Source organism: Puntigrus tetrazona, chromosome 2 (assembly GCF_018831695.1).
Source record: "Puntigrus tetrazona isolate hp1 chromosome 2, ASM1883169v1, whole genome shotgun sequence".
NCBI lineage: Eukaryota > Metazoa > Chordata > Actinopteri > Cypriniformes > Cyprinidae > Puntigrus > Puntigrus tetrazona.
The window spans coordinates 11,598,878-11,614,419 of NC_056700.1; the positions used below are offsets into that span (position 1 = coordinate 11,598,878).

General features: G+C 40.0%; 2 protein-coding genes and 1 long non-coding RNA gene across 4 annotated transcripts in view; 2 read left to right on the forward strand and 1 right to left on the reverse strand.

The window, feature by feature from the left end:
• Positions 1 to 9: 9 nt before the first annotated feature.
• On the forward strand, positions 10 to 6,756 carry gyg1a (glycogenin 1a). The gene is made up of 7 exons (XM_043225009.1): positions 10 to 161; positions 1,371 to 1,506; positions 1,639 to 1,813; positions 1,899 to 2,061; positions 4,117 to 4,243; positions 4,880 to 5,099; positions 5,868 to 6,756. The coding sequence occupies exons 1-7, from the start codon at positions 155 to 157 to the stop codon at positions 6,033 to 6,035; spliced, it is 996 nt and encodes a 331-aa protein (XP_043080944.1). The 5' UTR covers positions 10 to 154; the 3' UTR covers positions 6,036 to 6,756.
• Positions 6,757 to 15,542, reverse strand: part of hltf (helicase-like transcription factor) — a 9,305-nt gene continuing 519 nt past the window's right edge. For both annotated transcript variants that reach the window (XM_043224954.1, XM_043224945.1), the window contains exons 2-25: positions 15,510 to 15,542; positions 15,205 to 15,359; positions 14,297 to 14,463; positions 14,071 to 14,204; positions 13,915 to 13,997; positions 13,479 to 13,550; positions 13,202 to 13,393; positions 13,049 to 13,123; positions 12,873 to 12,915; positions 12,665 to 12,769; positions 12,252 to 12,299; positions 12,041 to 12,136; positions 11,866 to 11,957; positions 11,642 to 11,785; positions 11,183 to 11,321; positions 10,112 to 10,247; positions 9,849 to 10,028; positions 9,658 to 9,770; positions 9,373 to 9,554; positions 9,157 to 9,276; positions 8,362 to 8,474; positions 8,079 to 8,259; positions 7,858 to 7,938; positions 6,757 to 7,055 (exon numbers count right to left, since the gene is read on the reverse strand). The exon at positions 15,510 to 15,542 is cut by the window's right edge. In XM_043224954.1, coding sequence (XP_043080889.1) covers positions 6,909 to 7,055; positions 7,858 to 7,938; positions 8,079 to 8,259; positions 8,362 to 8,474; positions 9,157 to 9,276; positions 9,373 to 9,554; positions 9,658 to 9,770; positions 9,849 to 10,028; positions 10,112 to 10,247; positions 11,183 to 11,321; positions 11,642 to 11,785; positions 11,866 to 11,957; positions 12,041 to 12,136; positions 12,252 to 12,299; positions 12,665 to 12,769; positions 12,873 to 12,915; positions 13,049 to 13,123; positions 13,202 to 13,393; positions 13,479 to 13,550; positions 13,915 to 13,997; positions 14,071 to 14,204; positions 14,297 to 14,463; positions 15,205 to 15,359; positions 15,510 to 15,542 — 2,831 coding nt within the window. In that variant the 3' untranslated portion in view covers positions 6,757 to 6,908. The remainder of the gene's footprint in view (positions 7,056 to 7,857; positions 7,939 to 8,078; positions 8,260 to 8,361; positions 8,475 to 9,156; positions 9,277 to 9,372; positions 9,555 to 9,657; positions 9,771 to 9,848; positions 10,029 to 10,111; positions 10,248 to 11,182; positions 11,322 to 11,641; positions 11,786 to 11,865; positions 11,958 to 12,040; positions 12,137 to 12,251; positions 12,300 to 12,664; positions 12,770 to 12,872; positions 12,916 to 13,048; positions 13,124 to 13,201; positions 13,394 to 13,478; positions 13,551 to 13,914; positions 13,998 to 14,070; positions 14,205 to 14,296; positions 14,464 to 15,204; positions 15,360 to 15,509) is intronic.
• On the forward strand, positions 11,598 to 12,210 carry LOC122328936. Its single transcript, XR_006247857.1, has 3 exons — positions 11,598 to 11,737; positions 11,838 to 11,982; positions 12,071 to 12,210. It is a non-coding gene; the product is annotated as an uncharacterized LOC122328936 (long non-coding RNA).

The window sequence follows — 15,542 nt, forward strand, 5'->3', positions numbered from 1 at the left end:
GTGGTAAGTGAGGGGGGCGTGTCTGTAGTCAGGGGTCATGTGACCGTGAAAGTCATGTCGCTGGTATAAATCCTCTGACAGACCACGTACCGCTTCTCTCCAGCGTTTCTCACCGAGGCCTTGTATCCGGTTCGGTCTGGCTGTTACGTGAGCCATGGCAGGTAGGCAACGTTAAGAACCGTCACGTATCGCCCGTGCCTGTAATAACGAAGTAAAAGGCAGTTGTGTTTTGCGCGAGTAGCACGAATGCAGCCTGTAGCACGCGCTGCCTCGGAGGTCGCGGAACTCGCTGGATATCATCGCTGGCATTTTATTTCAGCGTTATCTGTGCGCGTTGTCCTTTAATATTTGACGACGTGCACAGTAAAGCGTCTGGGCTGCTGCGTGAAGGGCCTAGTGGCGTCTCATACGCAGTTGTTTGGTGCGCAGTGTTGACGGTTACATGGAGGAAGAGCAGAGCTGTCGCTTCAGTGCGGCACCGCAGAGCATTAGTCCATCTGTCTCAACACAGCATTTAAAGCGCGCTTTCTTTAGCTCGGACGGATTGTAATCAGTTCCTCAAACATGTGCTAGTGCGTCGGTTATTGTTAAATGAACGCAAACATCAAAAATAATCAGTATCACTCAAAAATGACAAGTATGAGAGCCGCGCACGTTCTTTTGCAGGTTTAGTTTCAAATAAGAGCACCGACAACGAAACATTTTCCCTTTTTTATGCGTATTTAAGTATTATGCTAGGTTTATTTTTCACCCAAAAAATCTCACGGCGTGTCGTTTTATTTTCTACATTAAATAATTGCATGGAATACATTTCTTTCTCTAACAACAAAAAGTTTCTCGAGATGCTGAAGCATCATTTTAGGTGTCGCCAGGCGCGCACTGATGGAAACCCGCTCTGGATCTTTGAGTGGAACGGACGTTGTTCCTCTACTTCGCTCAAAATGTTCTCTTATCGTTCGGCTAGAGCTCCACTCTAGGTTTTGGCTGTTCGGTAATGTGGTTTAGGAATACTATCGAAATCCCAGTACTGTTATGTTTTAAAAAAAGGCCATTTCAAAAGCTGCTGACCGCAAATTGGACTGTTGTAAGGCATTTCTTAGATTCATTTGTTAGATGAATTATCAAACAAGGAAAAGAATAACTGTTCACCTAACAGTTAAACGGTTTGCACTATAAACGGGTGTAGTTGTAGCGTTTGTCATTTTTAATTTTTCACATTTACTTTACAGTATGATTTCTACAAGTAATGTGAATGGTTGTGCAACGCTTCTAGTGTCCGCCAATTCAAAAATAAAAATTAAATTGCATGTGCAATATATTACATGAATTCAAATGCATACAATAAAAGATGGTGTTTTTGTGTGTTACAGACCAGGCTTTTGTCACCCTTGCCACAACTGACAATTATGCCAAAGGAGCAATGGTACTTGGCAAGTCGTTGAGGAACCACAACACATCGAGGAAACTAGTGGCCCTGATTGGCCCCCATGTCTCTGAACCCTCCAGGTAGAGCTTGCTATGTTTTGTAGCACGGTTTAGTTTTCAACTGCTTTGTTCTGTCACGCAGAGTATTTTTCACCCTGCGGAAGTGTGATCTATTGATCAGTCAGTCTCACATTGTGCCCTGCTACATTGCAGAGCAGTGCTTCGCAAGGTCTATGACGAGGTCAGGCTGGTGGATGTGCTGGACAGTAGGGATGCTGCACACTTGGCCATGATGAAGAGACCTGACCTGGGCGTCACCTTCACCAAACTCCACTGCTGGACTCTTACAGAATACTCTAAATGTGTGTTTATGGATGCAGATACTCTAGTGAGTGTGCTCTCAATGTTGTTCATGACGTTCTTAGTGTTTTTATAGCGAGAGTTTTTCCATTGATCTTTTGTCTTGTCTCTAGGTTTTGTCTAACATAGATGAGTTATTTGATCGAGAGGAGCTCTCTGCCGCACCAGATCCCGGTTGGCCTGATTGCTTCAACTCTGGTGTGTTTGTCTTCCGTCCGTCCAACGAGACCTATGGGCAGCTTCTCACCGCTTGTTCAGAGAATGGCAGCTTTGATGGCAAGTGACTCACTTATTTGTTTTGAAAAGCTGTAAAGGGATATGTTAGCATTGAATAATGTTTTGGAAAACAAGTTGAACTGTACACTTTGGAATTCATTTTTTATAAAAAAGCAACGTCTAAGATATTTGAAACCCTGGGTTGTTGCGCAAACTTGGTAGAGTTTAACATGGCTATGAGTGAGTTCTTTATCAGGCGTGTAGGCTGAACACAAGGTGGCTCTGTGATTTATTTTTATTTTTTTGCACGGGGTTTACACCACGCCACCTGAGGGAGTTATTCATGGGCTCTGTGTGGGATGAAGTAAACAAAAGCCTCTCAAATGAGAGACTCCTGCTAGACCCCTGTTAAAGAGTTCCTGTACTGTACGACCAAAGCAACTCTTTTTGTTGCTGTTTTTGTCACTTCAGTATTCCTGTGCTTTGATGTCTAAACCAAATTATCGTTAAAAAGGACTCCTCTTTTAAACAAAGAACTGAGCCTCAGCAGTTATCAGTAGACCTCTGTTTTGAAGGTCTTGGAGGCGTTTATATTTCTGTTTCATCTTTGTATTCATCTTTGTAAAAAAAAAAAAAAAAAAAAAAAAAAAAAGAGGGAGGGGAAAAAAAATGGTATTGCCTCATGTTTTGTTATCTTTGTTTATATATAGCACGACATACAGAAGGTTCTTGTAGTGTGATTGATTAGTCCCAGTCACCATGTCATAGCCTATGGCCTATCTCTGAATGTTTGAAAATATCTAGCTTCAAGGGAGATGAACACTCAGAAATCAAAATGGTCTCTTAATCAAACTAATGGTGTTCCAAACGCATAATATTTAGTTCATATTTGAAGCATAAGCAAAGAGATTTTGTAGTAAGTGTAGAGGCCCCTGCTTTTAAATGACTTCACAACTGTGGCTGCAGGACATCAGTAGTTTCCGTGTTTAGGCCTCAGTCTTGTCAATTGCATTAGTAAGTGTTTGTTTTACAATCAATAATATCTCAAATACTGCAATGAAAGTTTTTAAAGTTTGGAAATAAAGACTTGTCTATGGAAGAGCAAAAGTTATTGGCGCTTTAAATAACATTGTGGATTGCGTTGTTTCACCCCTGGGTGGCAACGAGAATTTGAAATGTTTGACATTGACTCGTTTATTCAAGAGATTATTAAAGAAGTCCTTTTACGAAGTCTTGAGTTTTGGGGTTTTACTAGAACATGCTCCTGTTTTTCAGGACGCATTACTTTTCACACATTTTAACTCTAAATGACCCAACCTGACACAAACTGCTTGATTTATTTCCGGGTGTGATGAAGGCCCTCCTTTCAAAAAGCGAATTGTTGCAATTTCTTAGCGGTTCCAGTGAATTGTGGTTGGCTAATATCTAGGAGGTGTTTTAGTACTGCTCCGCCCCTTGCTAAAGCAGCAAGTTCTGTCTGGCCCGTTATAATTAAGGACTGCATCGATATTGCCATATTCAACAAGAGAAACCCGCAGAACCTTTGCACAGATATTTAAAGTGGTTATGTTATTTGTGTGGCGTGTGTGGATGTTTTATTTATATACTTAATTTATATTCATATTCCAATAGGCTGATTCGATGCATCACAAAACCCCCTAGAAATCAGTGCTGTAGAACAAGCAAGCTGTTAATTATTCATAATGGCAGAATAATGATACATGCACAATGACAGAATTTTCATGTTTGACTTGTTATCGGTCATAGTCTTGTCATACACAGGACACCGTGTGCTTTTCCTATGTAACGTGACTCGCATGTTCACTGATAATCTGGGGGCAGCTAGACTAAGGTCAGGTTTTTTTTTGCTTGCATTCCCTTTGTGAAAGCAAGGGTTAAGGTTAAGCAAATGACTCCTGAAGCAATCTTACATGCGTGCCCCCCCTCTCCCCAAAGCCTCAGTTTGCTTAACTTCTCATTGCTTCATCTGTTTAAGGAAGATTACAACTTTCGGTAAATATTTTCAAAGTCACAGTGAAGCCCCTGAACCATCATCTTGACTCGAGGACTGTGCGGTTTCTCATTCAGTTTTTGTTTGCTTGTCTTGTTTATCAGGTGGGGATCAGGGCGTTCTCAACAGCTTCTTCGGCGATTGGGCAACAGCAGACATTTCGAAACGCCTTCCTTTCATTTACAACCTCAGCAGCATTGCCATCTACACCTATCTCCCAGCATTCAAGCAGTGAGTCGAACTTGCTAGATTTCACAAGCCTTTAATTTCAGAAGTTGGTGTTCCTGGCATACGGTCCTTTTCTTTATCTTCAGTTGAGTTTTTGTACAAAGTTAGGTTTTCTTGCAGATGCTATGTATTTGTAGTTTGCGTGAAGGTTGGCAAGGTCAACTTGAAGCCCAGTCACACAGCAACATTGTAACAAGAGATGAATCTAGCATCAGAAATCCTTTCTGTTCCTGGCCTTGCACATTAACTTCCTCCAAATACATACTGCCCTCCAAAAATAGTGGGGCTATTTTAGGGTCTTTACACAGAGCCTAAATGTCATTTTGAATAGTTTGTTACATGATCTTTTTCCATGAGCATCACTTACTCTGTTCTCTGGTTAGTCAAGCTCCCATTAGATCTAATTATATGTAGAGTTTGATCCGTATGCCACAAACTGACAAGTGTCTTAAATTTCCTTTTGACTAACTTCTGACTAAAATCTGCCTGCCATAAACGTCTTAGTGTTGACCATCGTATAGGATTATAGTGTAGTTGGCAGGTCACTTTTTTTTTTTAGTACTTCCTGTTGGCAAGTGTTTGGGATTTCTGAAACCTTGTTTTGGCGGCAGCGATCTGATCATTCCTTTTGTCTTTTAGATATGGCCGTGATGCCAAGGTAGTTCACTTCCTTGGCAAAGTCAAACCGTGGGATTACAGTTATGACACCACAAGCAAAACATTAAAGGGACAGTCCCAGGATGCATCTGACATGCACCCAAACTTCTTGCTGCAATGGTGGGATCTCTTCTCTTCTTCAGTATTGCCTCTCATGAAGGAGGAATATGGTGACCAGCCCTTCCATTCCGGATGCACAGAGGTAAGCAACAGTTTGACTAGCTGCCTTTTTTCCCATTTTATAACACAAAACTCCAATCACTACTTGGCAGTAAGATGGACATATATTTGCAGATTAAACTTCACCAAAAAAAATGGTCGTGTATGAGTTTTGCACGATGTCAATGCATTGATTTTTTTGCGACAGAGCTACATGTATTGCTGGTACAGCTATAAAGGCTGCTGAAAGAGCCCTTATAATGAAGACATGATAATTAAAATTGTAGTTCGACAGGTTTAGTTTTGGCTCCAGTGGGAACCATACTTTTGGACTTTGTATCCTGGGTAAATATAAGGCGAGGTCATGCAAGTGGTTAACTCTCTGAAAAGCAAGTGGACATGCTCCAATAAGTGGAGTGTTTTCAAACCATGAATTGATGGATGTTTTCAGCCTCCTCTGTCTGCAGTCTAGATTTAGTGGTAGGACTTAAGTTTAGTAAGTTAGGTAAAGGAACCGAAAGATGTCCACTGATTGGGGAAACTGAGAGGCGTACTCGACTGTAAATTCACTTAAAATATGGACCCAAAATGTTTAGGAAAAAAGCTGCCGTTTTAGGCCTAATTCTTGAAATTAGTTTAATTTAAAACATGTTATATATAAATTGTTACATGACGTATTTATATCCTACAGAACTATTTTCAAATTACTTTCCATCAATTGACACTCTTCATGCACTGTACTATTAATAAAATAATGTAAATGCGTGTAACAATTGAGTTTTTTTTTTTTTTTTTTTTTTGTTCCCCTTAGAGTGATATTCACGTTGATATGGCTCAGATGCACATATCCCATCATCCCCCTGCACCTCAGATGTCGTCTCACGAGCGCAAACAAAAGTGGGAACAGGGCCAAGCTGACTACATGGGAATGGACTCTTTTGAGAACATAGAGAAAAAGCTAGATTCCTTCCTAAAGTGAAGGACTTGTAGGTAAAGATAATCAGATCTAGTTTTGTACTAGGGTACTTGTAGGCCATGAAACAACATTAAAAAAAAAAAAAAAACCAATTTAAAATACATCGTCTAATTTTTATACCAGTCCAGATCATCTATGCAGCTCAACAAGTCAACCTCTTACACACTGTGACTACAGGAGTTATTAGAATGACACAACGTCACTAGCCTCATTTCCAGAGTCGTGACACGAAACCATTCAGGCGTTGTTTCTGATCTCACTGAAGAAGACACTACTGTTATTTTTGTATTTAAAATACCATAAGGTAAATGTTATGGTCCTACAACATATTTGCCTTTTGTGTTTGTGAAGATCATAGATGTTTGAAGGAGGGGAAAAAAAAAAGGAAACATACAGCAAACAATACCAAACCTTGTAAATGTCACATACTGTACACCACTCCACATTCAATATGATTCATCTAATGACCGCCTTTGCAATGATATTGTGTTTACAAGACACTGTGTGCTGCCAACTCACTTGCATTGTTAATACTGGCTAACTCCTTATTGTATGAACCAAGGTCACTCCGCTCTTGCCTACAGGGCAGGGAAAAGGCACAAGGGTTTTGCTACACCTGGTTACTACTGCTGGTAATGCTGTTAACGCTGTAGCTGTTCATAACTAGTCTGTAACCTTACCCTCGTCTGCAACCTCTGAAATAAAGAACTAGTGAGAGTCCTAATTTGCTGTTGTCAGAAGCAGTTTAATCATCCATCAACAAAGACCGTATAGTTCTCGTAATGAAACAAATCTGAACAATTTGCAATGAAGTGGGGAAAAAACAAAGTGCTGCCTTCGAATAAAAACCATCTGAAATGTGAACTTCATCTTAAACTAAATCTCCATGAGTGCTCTGATCTCTTCAATCCGAGCCTGTTTTATGTCCTGTGGCTTTTTCACTCCGAAAGCTGTGTCCACAAGCTCCTGCTTCTTTTTCTGAATCTTCACCATGTTCTCCTCCACAGAGTCTTTCACAATAAACTAAATGCAACCAGATAGAGGAAAGACTAATCAGTTGTGAACTTCCTGTCTTGAAAGGCCAACTAATATAATCTAAAGTTATACTGTCAGTATTAAAGTCTTAATGTACCAAAGTAAATGTTAGTCTTTTGAGTGTTCAGTAACAATTAAGTATAGAGACCAATTCCCACACTAGTTACATATTAGTTCTAAAACATGTGTTCTGCATGACCATATTCTACATCCCTAATTCAACACCATATCTAAAGTTAACTGCTGCAGTACTATTAACAAGCAGCAGTTTGAGACAAAATGTATAGTTAAGTTTCTTTTTAGCAATTGTTGGACATTCAAATAATATAAATGAAATGGTAATGTCCGATTTATATTAATACTAAATCTGTGAAAGTTTGAAAGCTCTTTCGGTCAATCCATCCTTACATTTGGGCCTCAGTAGACGATGAGTTTTTAAATTGGTAACCTGTGATGATTTTGTCGAACAAGCAGGATTAAAAGTGTTTTATTTGCAAATGACGATTAAACATCACACCCTCTAAGGATGTAAGAGTTTTCCTCAACTGTACAATTTTTCTAGAGTCTAGACTTTCTGTTGTTCCATTTGTGTTCATTTTTGCCAAAAATTAACCACTGTAGTCAATGTCTTGCCCTGCTTAATGTTAAAAGAGTTAAGCCATTAACATGTTACATTTGTCGGCGCTAGCTTTTACCACACAGAAAAATGCAAAGCGTGTAATAATAGCTTTTGGGGTCAGCCACTATCATTCCTCTGCGCGTCTGCCATGACATAAATCAAATACTGCACCTTAGTGATCACCACATCTCTGCTCTGGCCCAGTCTATGACATCTGTCGACACACTGATCCTCCGCTGCAGGATTCCAGGCCTGAACAAACAGTAGACAAAAAAAGCACAAATGAGCTCTCGGAGAGAATAAAAGAGTCAATTCAATCCCCATTATAGATGTATGCGCGCACACACACAATAATGCCGCCACCTAGTGGCAGATGATAGAGTTTTACTCACTGGATCCATCATGTAGACGTGAGAGGCAGCGGTCAGATTAAGCCCAACCCCTCCAGCTTTGAGTGACAGTAACATGATGGTGGGACTTCCTGGAGAGGAGTCTTGAAAATCCTGAATGGCCTTTGCTCTGGTCTTCTGAGCCATAGAGCCATCCAATCGTGTGAAAGAGAATCCAGATTCCCTGCAGACAGCAGCAGTATCAGCACACTCGACCACTAATGGCTGCTACTTTCAGTATGTAATACAGCCTGGAGTTTATAGTAGCCTCAGCAATGAAAACTACCTCAAGGGAACCTCTATAAGATCCATAAACCTGGTAAACTGAGATACCACAAGACTCTTCACGGTGGGGTCTTCATTGCGGAGCTTCAACAGGTTGCTCATCAAAGCATCCACCTGCATAAAGAAAAGAAAATTATTGAAATATGGCTACCTGTAATGACCAAAACTAATCTTTAACCTCAAGAAAGTAAAAAGGTGTCAATATCTACCCATCTCATTCATTTTTTGGATTGCTCTAAAGCTCCCACATTTTATAAATTTGTTTACTTATACTGTATACATACAGTGTAGGGGGTAACGCATTCCAAGTAACATGAGATATGTAATAATAATAATAATAATATTTTTTTTAATGCATTACTTTTTAATTTAGAAAATAATAGAAAATAAATAACGCCAGTTAGTTTGTTTCCCATGTCTGGACTGACAGCTCTCATGTAAAAGAGTCAAATTAACTAAGAATATTATACAAATTTTAATAACCAATGTCTTTGCTACTGACCTTCGACGATCCAATTCAAGCATACTAAGCCCAAAAAATTACACGTGTTATGTTTTTTGTTAATGCTGAATAGTGTTGAACTTTTTTCTCCTGCATCATTTTTTCTCCTTCTTCATGATCATAATTAGCTGATTGGTGCTTGAGAAACATTTCTTTTAGTTCTATTTATCTTTATTAATTTTTTTTTGGTGATTCTTTGATAAAGACAGGTCAAAAGAACAATATTTATTTTTAAAAAGAATTCTTCTGCAACATGAATGTCTTAGTACATGTATCAGTAGACGTTAAAGTTACTTTGGAACTTGATCTCCAGCTCCCCTCCGTGGCTGCTCCGGCCTGCATTTCTTCTCCAGGATACTCCACCAGCTCTTTGGTCTTGATCTGAGCACGACACAGGGGACATCTGGCCTGCTCCTGTGAGACACAAGAAAAAATAATATTCGGAAACAACAATATCAACAGTCTTCAAGGAAACTCGGACATGCTCAGAGAAACCGAAACAATGCTGACCTTCTCCAATTGGATGACCTCACAGATGCAGGGCCTGCAGTACACATGAGCGCAGTAGGTGATGACAGGCTGGCGTAAGGAGTCTAGACAGATGGCGCACTCCTCGTCTGAGCCAGAGTTCAGCACCAATGTGATCTTATTGATGAGACGCTCCCGCAGCTCACTAGGGGTCCCAGGATCATCTAGCACACATCCAAAATATTTGTTCCCCCACAGACACACAACATTTTAAGTAATACTAATTATATCAATTGAATCAGTGACTGTTTAATCTCTGATTCATACCTGCCCCTGTGTATTTTCCCAAGAGACTGGGGTGACAGCAGTACTGCCTCAGACGGACCAGGATGGCCAGCACGTCAGCATAGTTTGTCATCATGGTTCCCTCTTCAAAATACCTAAAAGGCAAGCTGTTCGTGTTATTTGTCCTTTTATGTAATATTGCTACTTTTCAAAGTAAGCAAAAGTGTGTCCACCTGCCGACGATCTTCCTGCCCTCCTTCCTGACCTGTTCGTACTCCTCCCTCTCTTCCTCGGAGAGAGTCACATGCTGCACAAACACTCTCCGTTCAGGTAACTGCACCAGCACGCGCCCGGCCACTTTACTGTTCTTAGTGCGCCTCAGTGTGATGCCCTTTACCAGCGCTTGCAAGTTCCTGAAAACACATTTACAGTGTACGCTAGACAAATGCAACGCTTTGAAAGGATGCGGTTTGAGACGGAGCTGTTGTCGGCATACTTGAGTCCAACTCTGTCGCCCATGGTCACGGGTCTCTGAATGATTCTGTTCCACCACTCCTTCACATCGAAAGGCTTCAGCTTCAAGAAGGACATCAGCATGTAGAGATCCTTCAGTGAGTTCTGAATGGGGGTTCCTGGAGGTAAAGATTTCACACGATTGCCATAAAGATGGTCTTTAATGGGCATTTAAAGGATCGTACGATGTGGCTAAAAAGAACATTATTCTGTGTATTTGGTGTGGTGCAATGTGTTTATGCGGTTGAAAGTTCAAACAACACATTATTGTCCACATACTGTATATTACAATTTCTGCTCTAAGCCCTGCCTTTCTGAAGTGGGTCGATTTGTACAAAACTCATCGTTCTGAGAAGCGAGGTGTGCTCTGATTGGCCAGCTATCCAGTGCGTTGTGATTGTCCAAATTCGCAAGCACGTGACAGAAATTTTGGCCCCTTACCATAACGTGATGCAGTGTCCCACGTGATGGCACAAAAACAATAAAAGCCATTTCAAGTGAGGCATCCAGTAGAGACATAATTACTGATTATAATGACTATTTTACGCACTGCATCATAAACATACAGCCTTTGTGTACATCTAAGATAGGCTGCTCAGTCAGGTTCAAGAATCATTTCTCCGTAAAATGCACTGAACACATCAGAATATTTGTGTTGAACTGTTCTGGAACAGTGTTTTGAATACAACTTAACCAGTGGTTTCAAGTTATGTCTTCTTTTGGAAGCCCAACACAATAGTTTCACTTTTACAATGAAACACCGTGCCTCCTGAACATGGCGCCGGCAGCAACACTAAAGCGACAATAATAATTCCACCTTCTTTCTTTGATAAACATTTGGGCGGAGTTATGAAAATCATCCCACAGAGTGGCATAGAGATGTGAAGGCGTGGTCAAGCTTGAACTTTTATAAAGAGTATCTTTTGGATCATTATATGACCCCTTTAAGACAAATAAACCAAATAGTCCTATTATTTAAGAGCGAAACATCACAGAAATAAAGAAATCATCCAGGAATGTGACAGTAGTCATGTAAGCTTTTAAGTGAACGTACCAGACAGGATCCACCTGCGCTCTGACTGTAGCTCCAGTATAGCTTTGCTCTGAAGAGCGTTAGGGTTTCTGATCACGTGACCCTCGTCCAGCACTACTCTCAGCCAGTTCACTTTGTGCAGAGGACTGCTGGCTTTGTTCTGTAATGGGTTAAAGTTACTGTTTAATTTCACCATGTATCCAAAGCTTTAACAGCTATTTACAATAAAAGAGCAAACAGCCTGACTTGTTGGCGAAAGCTATTTAGATAAACTCTGCCAACCATTGTCTAGTTTTACCAAAAATTACATAAGAGATGAAGCCAGTAGCTGGGACAATGTTGTGAAGAGTACAGATAGTGGATTTGGCTTTTAATGCAACTGTTCAAATCCAACTTTTCCAATCCTAATCTTCTTCCTACCCATTGCATATCAGCTGGGAGAGGATGATGAGCATGAGGCTACGTTTGAAATCCACTTACCCCAAAATCTGATGAAAGCACACTGTATGTTGTGAGAACCACATCTTGCTCAGACAGAAGTTTGACAGATCGGCTGCGCTCTGCACCATAGTACAGGTACACCTTTAATGTGACATCAGCTCGGATATGTTGCTCAAACTGGTCCTGGATGGATAGAGCAATGTGTGTTAATGACTTTTTTTTTGTTTTATTAAAGGTTTTATGAGCAGATTTGAAACACTCACCAGCCAGTTGCTAAGGACAGACAGAGGACATACAATTAAAGTGGCTCTGGCCCCTGAGCCCCCACCGGATCCAGATGGGACCTTACTAGTGCCTGCAACCCATACAGATGGATTCCTGTAAAACTCTCTCATACAGTAATAAACAAACTGAAGAAATGATCAAAGGTACACTCACCAGAACCCTTCTTTGAACTCTTTTTTGCAGGTCCAACCCGTGAGGAACTGCAATCCAGAGCAGCAGCAAAGTCCACATCATCCAACAAAACCACTCCTGGGATTGAGAGAACCAGAACATAAGATGTGACTGAAAGTATTATCCAACGCTATAGAAGTGTTGGATAATAATTTGATAATAATTTGTTGGATAATTAAGCAATTAAGAGTACCTTTCTTGGTGTTCGCAGATGTTTTAGCAGTTTTCTTTGTGGTTTTTGCTATGAGAAACGCAATCGAGCATGATACAAAAATTTTTATGTAAAACTACTTACACTACTGTTCAAAGGTTTGGGATACGTTTTTTGTTTGAAAACATTTCAACAAATAATGCTTGGGGAAAAAAAGGTCACGATTTTCAACATGGAAATAAGAAGAACTTTTTCTTGAACTCCAAATCAACATATTAGAATGATTTCCGAAGGATTGTGTCCTTATATTACATAAGTTATTATTATTATAGTTTTTTTAATTAAACAAATACAGCTTTTTTGAGCATTATTTTAAAAATATTTGTAAAATCCAGTGATCCTCAAACTTTCGAACAGTGCTGTACATTTCATCAAGACTCAAAATAGAAAGCAACCTTTTTTCGGAGGTACATCTTCCTCAATGCTGTCAGCACTGACACCATCAGCATGCGCTCTTTTTGAATGGGATGCACTCGCTGGCTCATAAGATTCCTCATGGTCTTCACATATTATTAATATAATGATTGCATGGGTTAGTATTCTACAACACATAACTTAAATAAATAAATATTATATAATTTTTTTAAGTTTAAAATTTTTTACATTTTGAGGCTGATTTCTTTCTTGAAGTTGAAGATGATCCTTCCTGAAAAGGTATTTTTTAATAAGTTAATAATTAAATTCTTACTTCAAAACATTCAGTGTCCTAATAGTCCATTATCACAAAACTTGAATTCTACACATGTTTTTTCTGTTAAAGAAATATTTCTGGATCTTACACCCTGTTCCAGCGGCAGAGGCTTCCCATTGTGGAAATTAGACACTATCAAGGCAATGGTGGTGAGGGTTTTGCCCTGAAACACAGCATAAATGTACTAAGCACTAGTAGGGCTTACTGAGCACTAAAAAAAACAACGTCCAGCGCATCTCACCAGCCCCATGTCATCGGCCAAAATCCCACCAAGCACTTTCTCTGGCCTTTCCTTTACTGCAAAGTTAGTGAGAACGTTGAAGTAGAAGCCACTCTTCTCCTCCCAGAAGGGGGGCAGATCATTGCTGTTTTCACGGGAGGTCATCCACGAGAGCGCCTGCTTCTGATGTGGGAGAAGGGAGGTGCACACCACCTGTACGACGAACAGATATTAAGAGAGACTGATGGATGAGATCCGCGGTAAAAAACAAACAGCTGTGATGTTTCTGTGCTCTGACCTCTGCTGGCTCCATTTCTCTGGTTTTATCCTCCATTAAATCATCAAACAGCTTGTCAAAGGCATTCTTCAGCTAATACGATACATAACAAAAATACAGTTTTTTACCCAGCTCATTTAAATGATTAAAAAAAGCATCATAAACATACCGATTGGTGGTTCTCAATAGCTCTGCTTGGTCATAAAACAGCAAGGAAAAAAAGAGCTAAATGAATCTGATTATGGCATTCAATAAAACTAAATTACGCAAGAAAATATGATACATACTACATGACATATATTGTTCGTATTTTATTATACAGACATTTTTGTTGAGACCGTTTTGGGTCTAGTGTAGAAAAAAAAGATCTAGATTTTGCCATACAAAAGACATGCGAGACAAAGAAGAAGAATTTATCTTGATATCTTATAACTAACATCTGTCGCATGAAATTTACCTCTTCTACAGTCAAAGGAACGGCACTCATTTTTGAGGACAAGCCGAGGGAGTCTCTACCCAATGATTTTTGTGTCGCGTATCCTAAGATAATAAAATATCAATCACTATGAGTTCACCGACGAAAAACAAGCTGCAAATAAACAAAAGAGTAAACCTTTGAGCTCAGCGCCAAGTTTGAAACCGTGGCGTCTCATCTGATTATGCACAGCTTCTCGGTTCTCCTCTTTGCCCCAGAAGGTGAGGATTACCGGCATCGAAAACTTATTCGTCTCTCCGTACGGCACGACCCTGTTAGGGAGATCAAACGCAAAAGCAATCTGTTACAATGAATTTGCAACAAACAACAAACCTGTAGAAAAGACACTGAGAAACTACTGCACCCTTCCACCCTGGCCAGCTTGTTGTCCATAATGTAGGCCATTGGAGCTGCCAGCTCTTTCTTGATGTGTCCCACCTGACTTCCATACACATTGGCCACCATCACTGCGTTTCGGTCATAGGGATTCTGCGGCTGCCTCACCAGGGACACCATCTCTCCTCTATTGACCTACGGTACATTTCAGTCAAACAGGAGTCTGGTTATCAAATGATGGGATTATTCAATTTTACTTTAACCTCTAGAGGGCAATAGACACCCTGTGATGGGACAGGTGTGCAGATCAGCTGATGAGTACATCAGAAGAATTAAGCGGGAGGAAATAGTTTATTGTGCATGCTGAACTGCATCTGCAATCTTGTAAACTGTGTCAATTTTCATTAAACAAACCTGACCCAAAGAGATGTAGCTGCGTGGAAAATGGTTATTTTTTTCTAGAGCTGTCACGATTCGTCGATTCTATTCGACTATTTGCTTTTATAAAAATCTCAACGGAAGTGATGCATTTCACAGACTAGAACAAAGACTACAGAATACCCGTAATATTATGCTAATAAAAGCATATGATTTCTTGCTTTTGATACTTTAATAGAACTAATTATTACACCATTAAACCAATTAAATAATTTTATTTTGAATTGTTTTTTAGTTTAGTTTTAGCTACTGCATATTTGCATTATTCCTAAATCAATTCTGGTAAATATTATTTACTGGTTATTTTATTTTTATTACGTTTGTTTACATATTTGTTCTTTTAGTTATGCATTTCGTCAATGGCTTGTTTCCATTTATACGTTTTTATGTTACACTGCTAAATGGTTGCAAGTTGCAAATTAAAAAAAAAAAAAAAACACGTTTTTAATTGTTTTTTTTTTTTTTTTGTGGGACGTTAACTGTGTGCATGATCCCTACCGTTCCAGTGTAGTAGCGCAGACCAACAACCGTGCCTTGAATTGATCCGATCTGAACATTCTCCTCCGGAAGGTCCTGCCCCGACTCCTCCGTTAAACGAGCTATTTCTTGGGATATGCTCGTCGCGCCGCCCACATCCAGGAAGTCCACGAGGGCTGAGGATGGACGACAGCAGACGTTAGACGCAGTTTTAGAGCGGACGCCAATTCAACGCGCAGTGAGTAGAGCGCTACGGTGTAGCGGGGTTGCTTCAGACTAGGAAACATTATTAATATTCACAAATGAATCTGACAGCTGTCTTTTACCGTATCGTGGCGGAGCAGCAGGGCGGGGATTGA

Excerpts from the sequence above, each read along its gene's own strand:
- gyg1a (XM_043225009.1), top strand. Across the intron at positions 2,062-4,116 it reads AGAGAATGGCAGCTTTGATG|GTGGGGATCAGGGCGTTCTC; the intron begins GCAAGTGACTCA and ends CTTGTTTATCAG. Across the intron at positions 4,244-4,879 it reads TATCTCCCAGCATTCAAGCA|ATATGGCCGTGATGCCAAGG; the intron begins GTGAGTCGAACT and ends TTTGTCTTTTAG.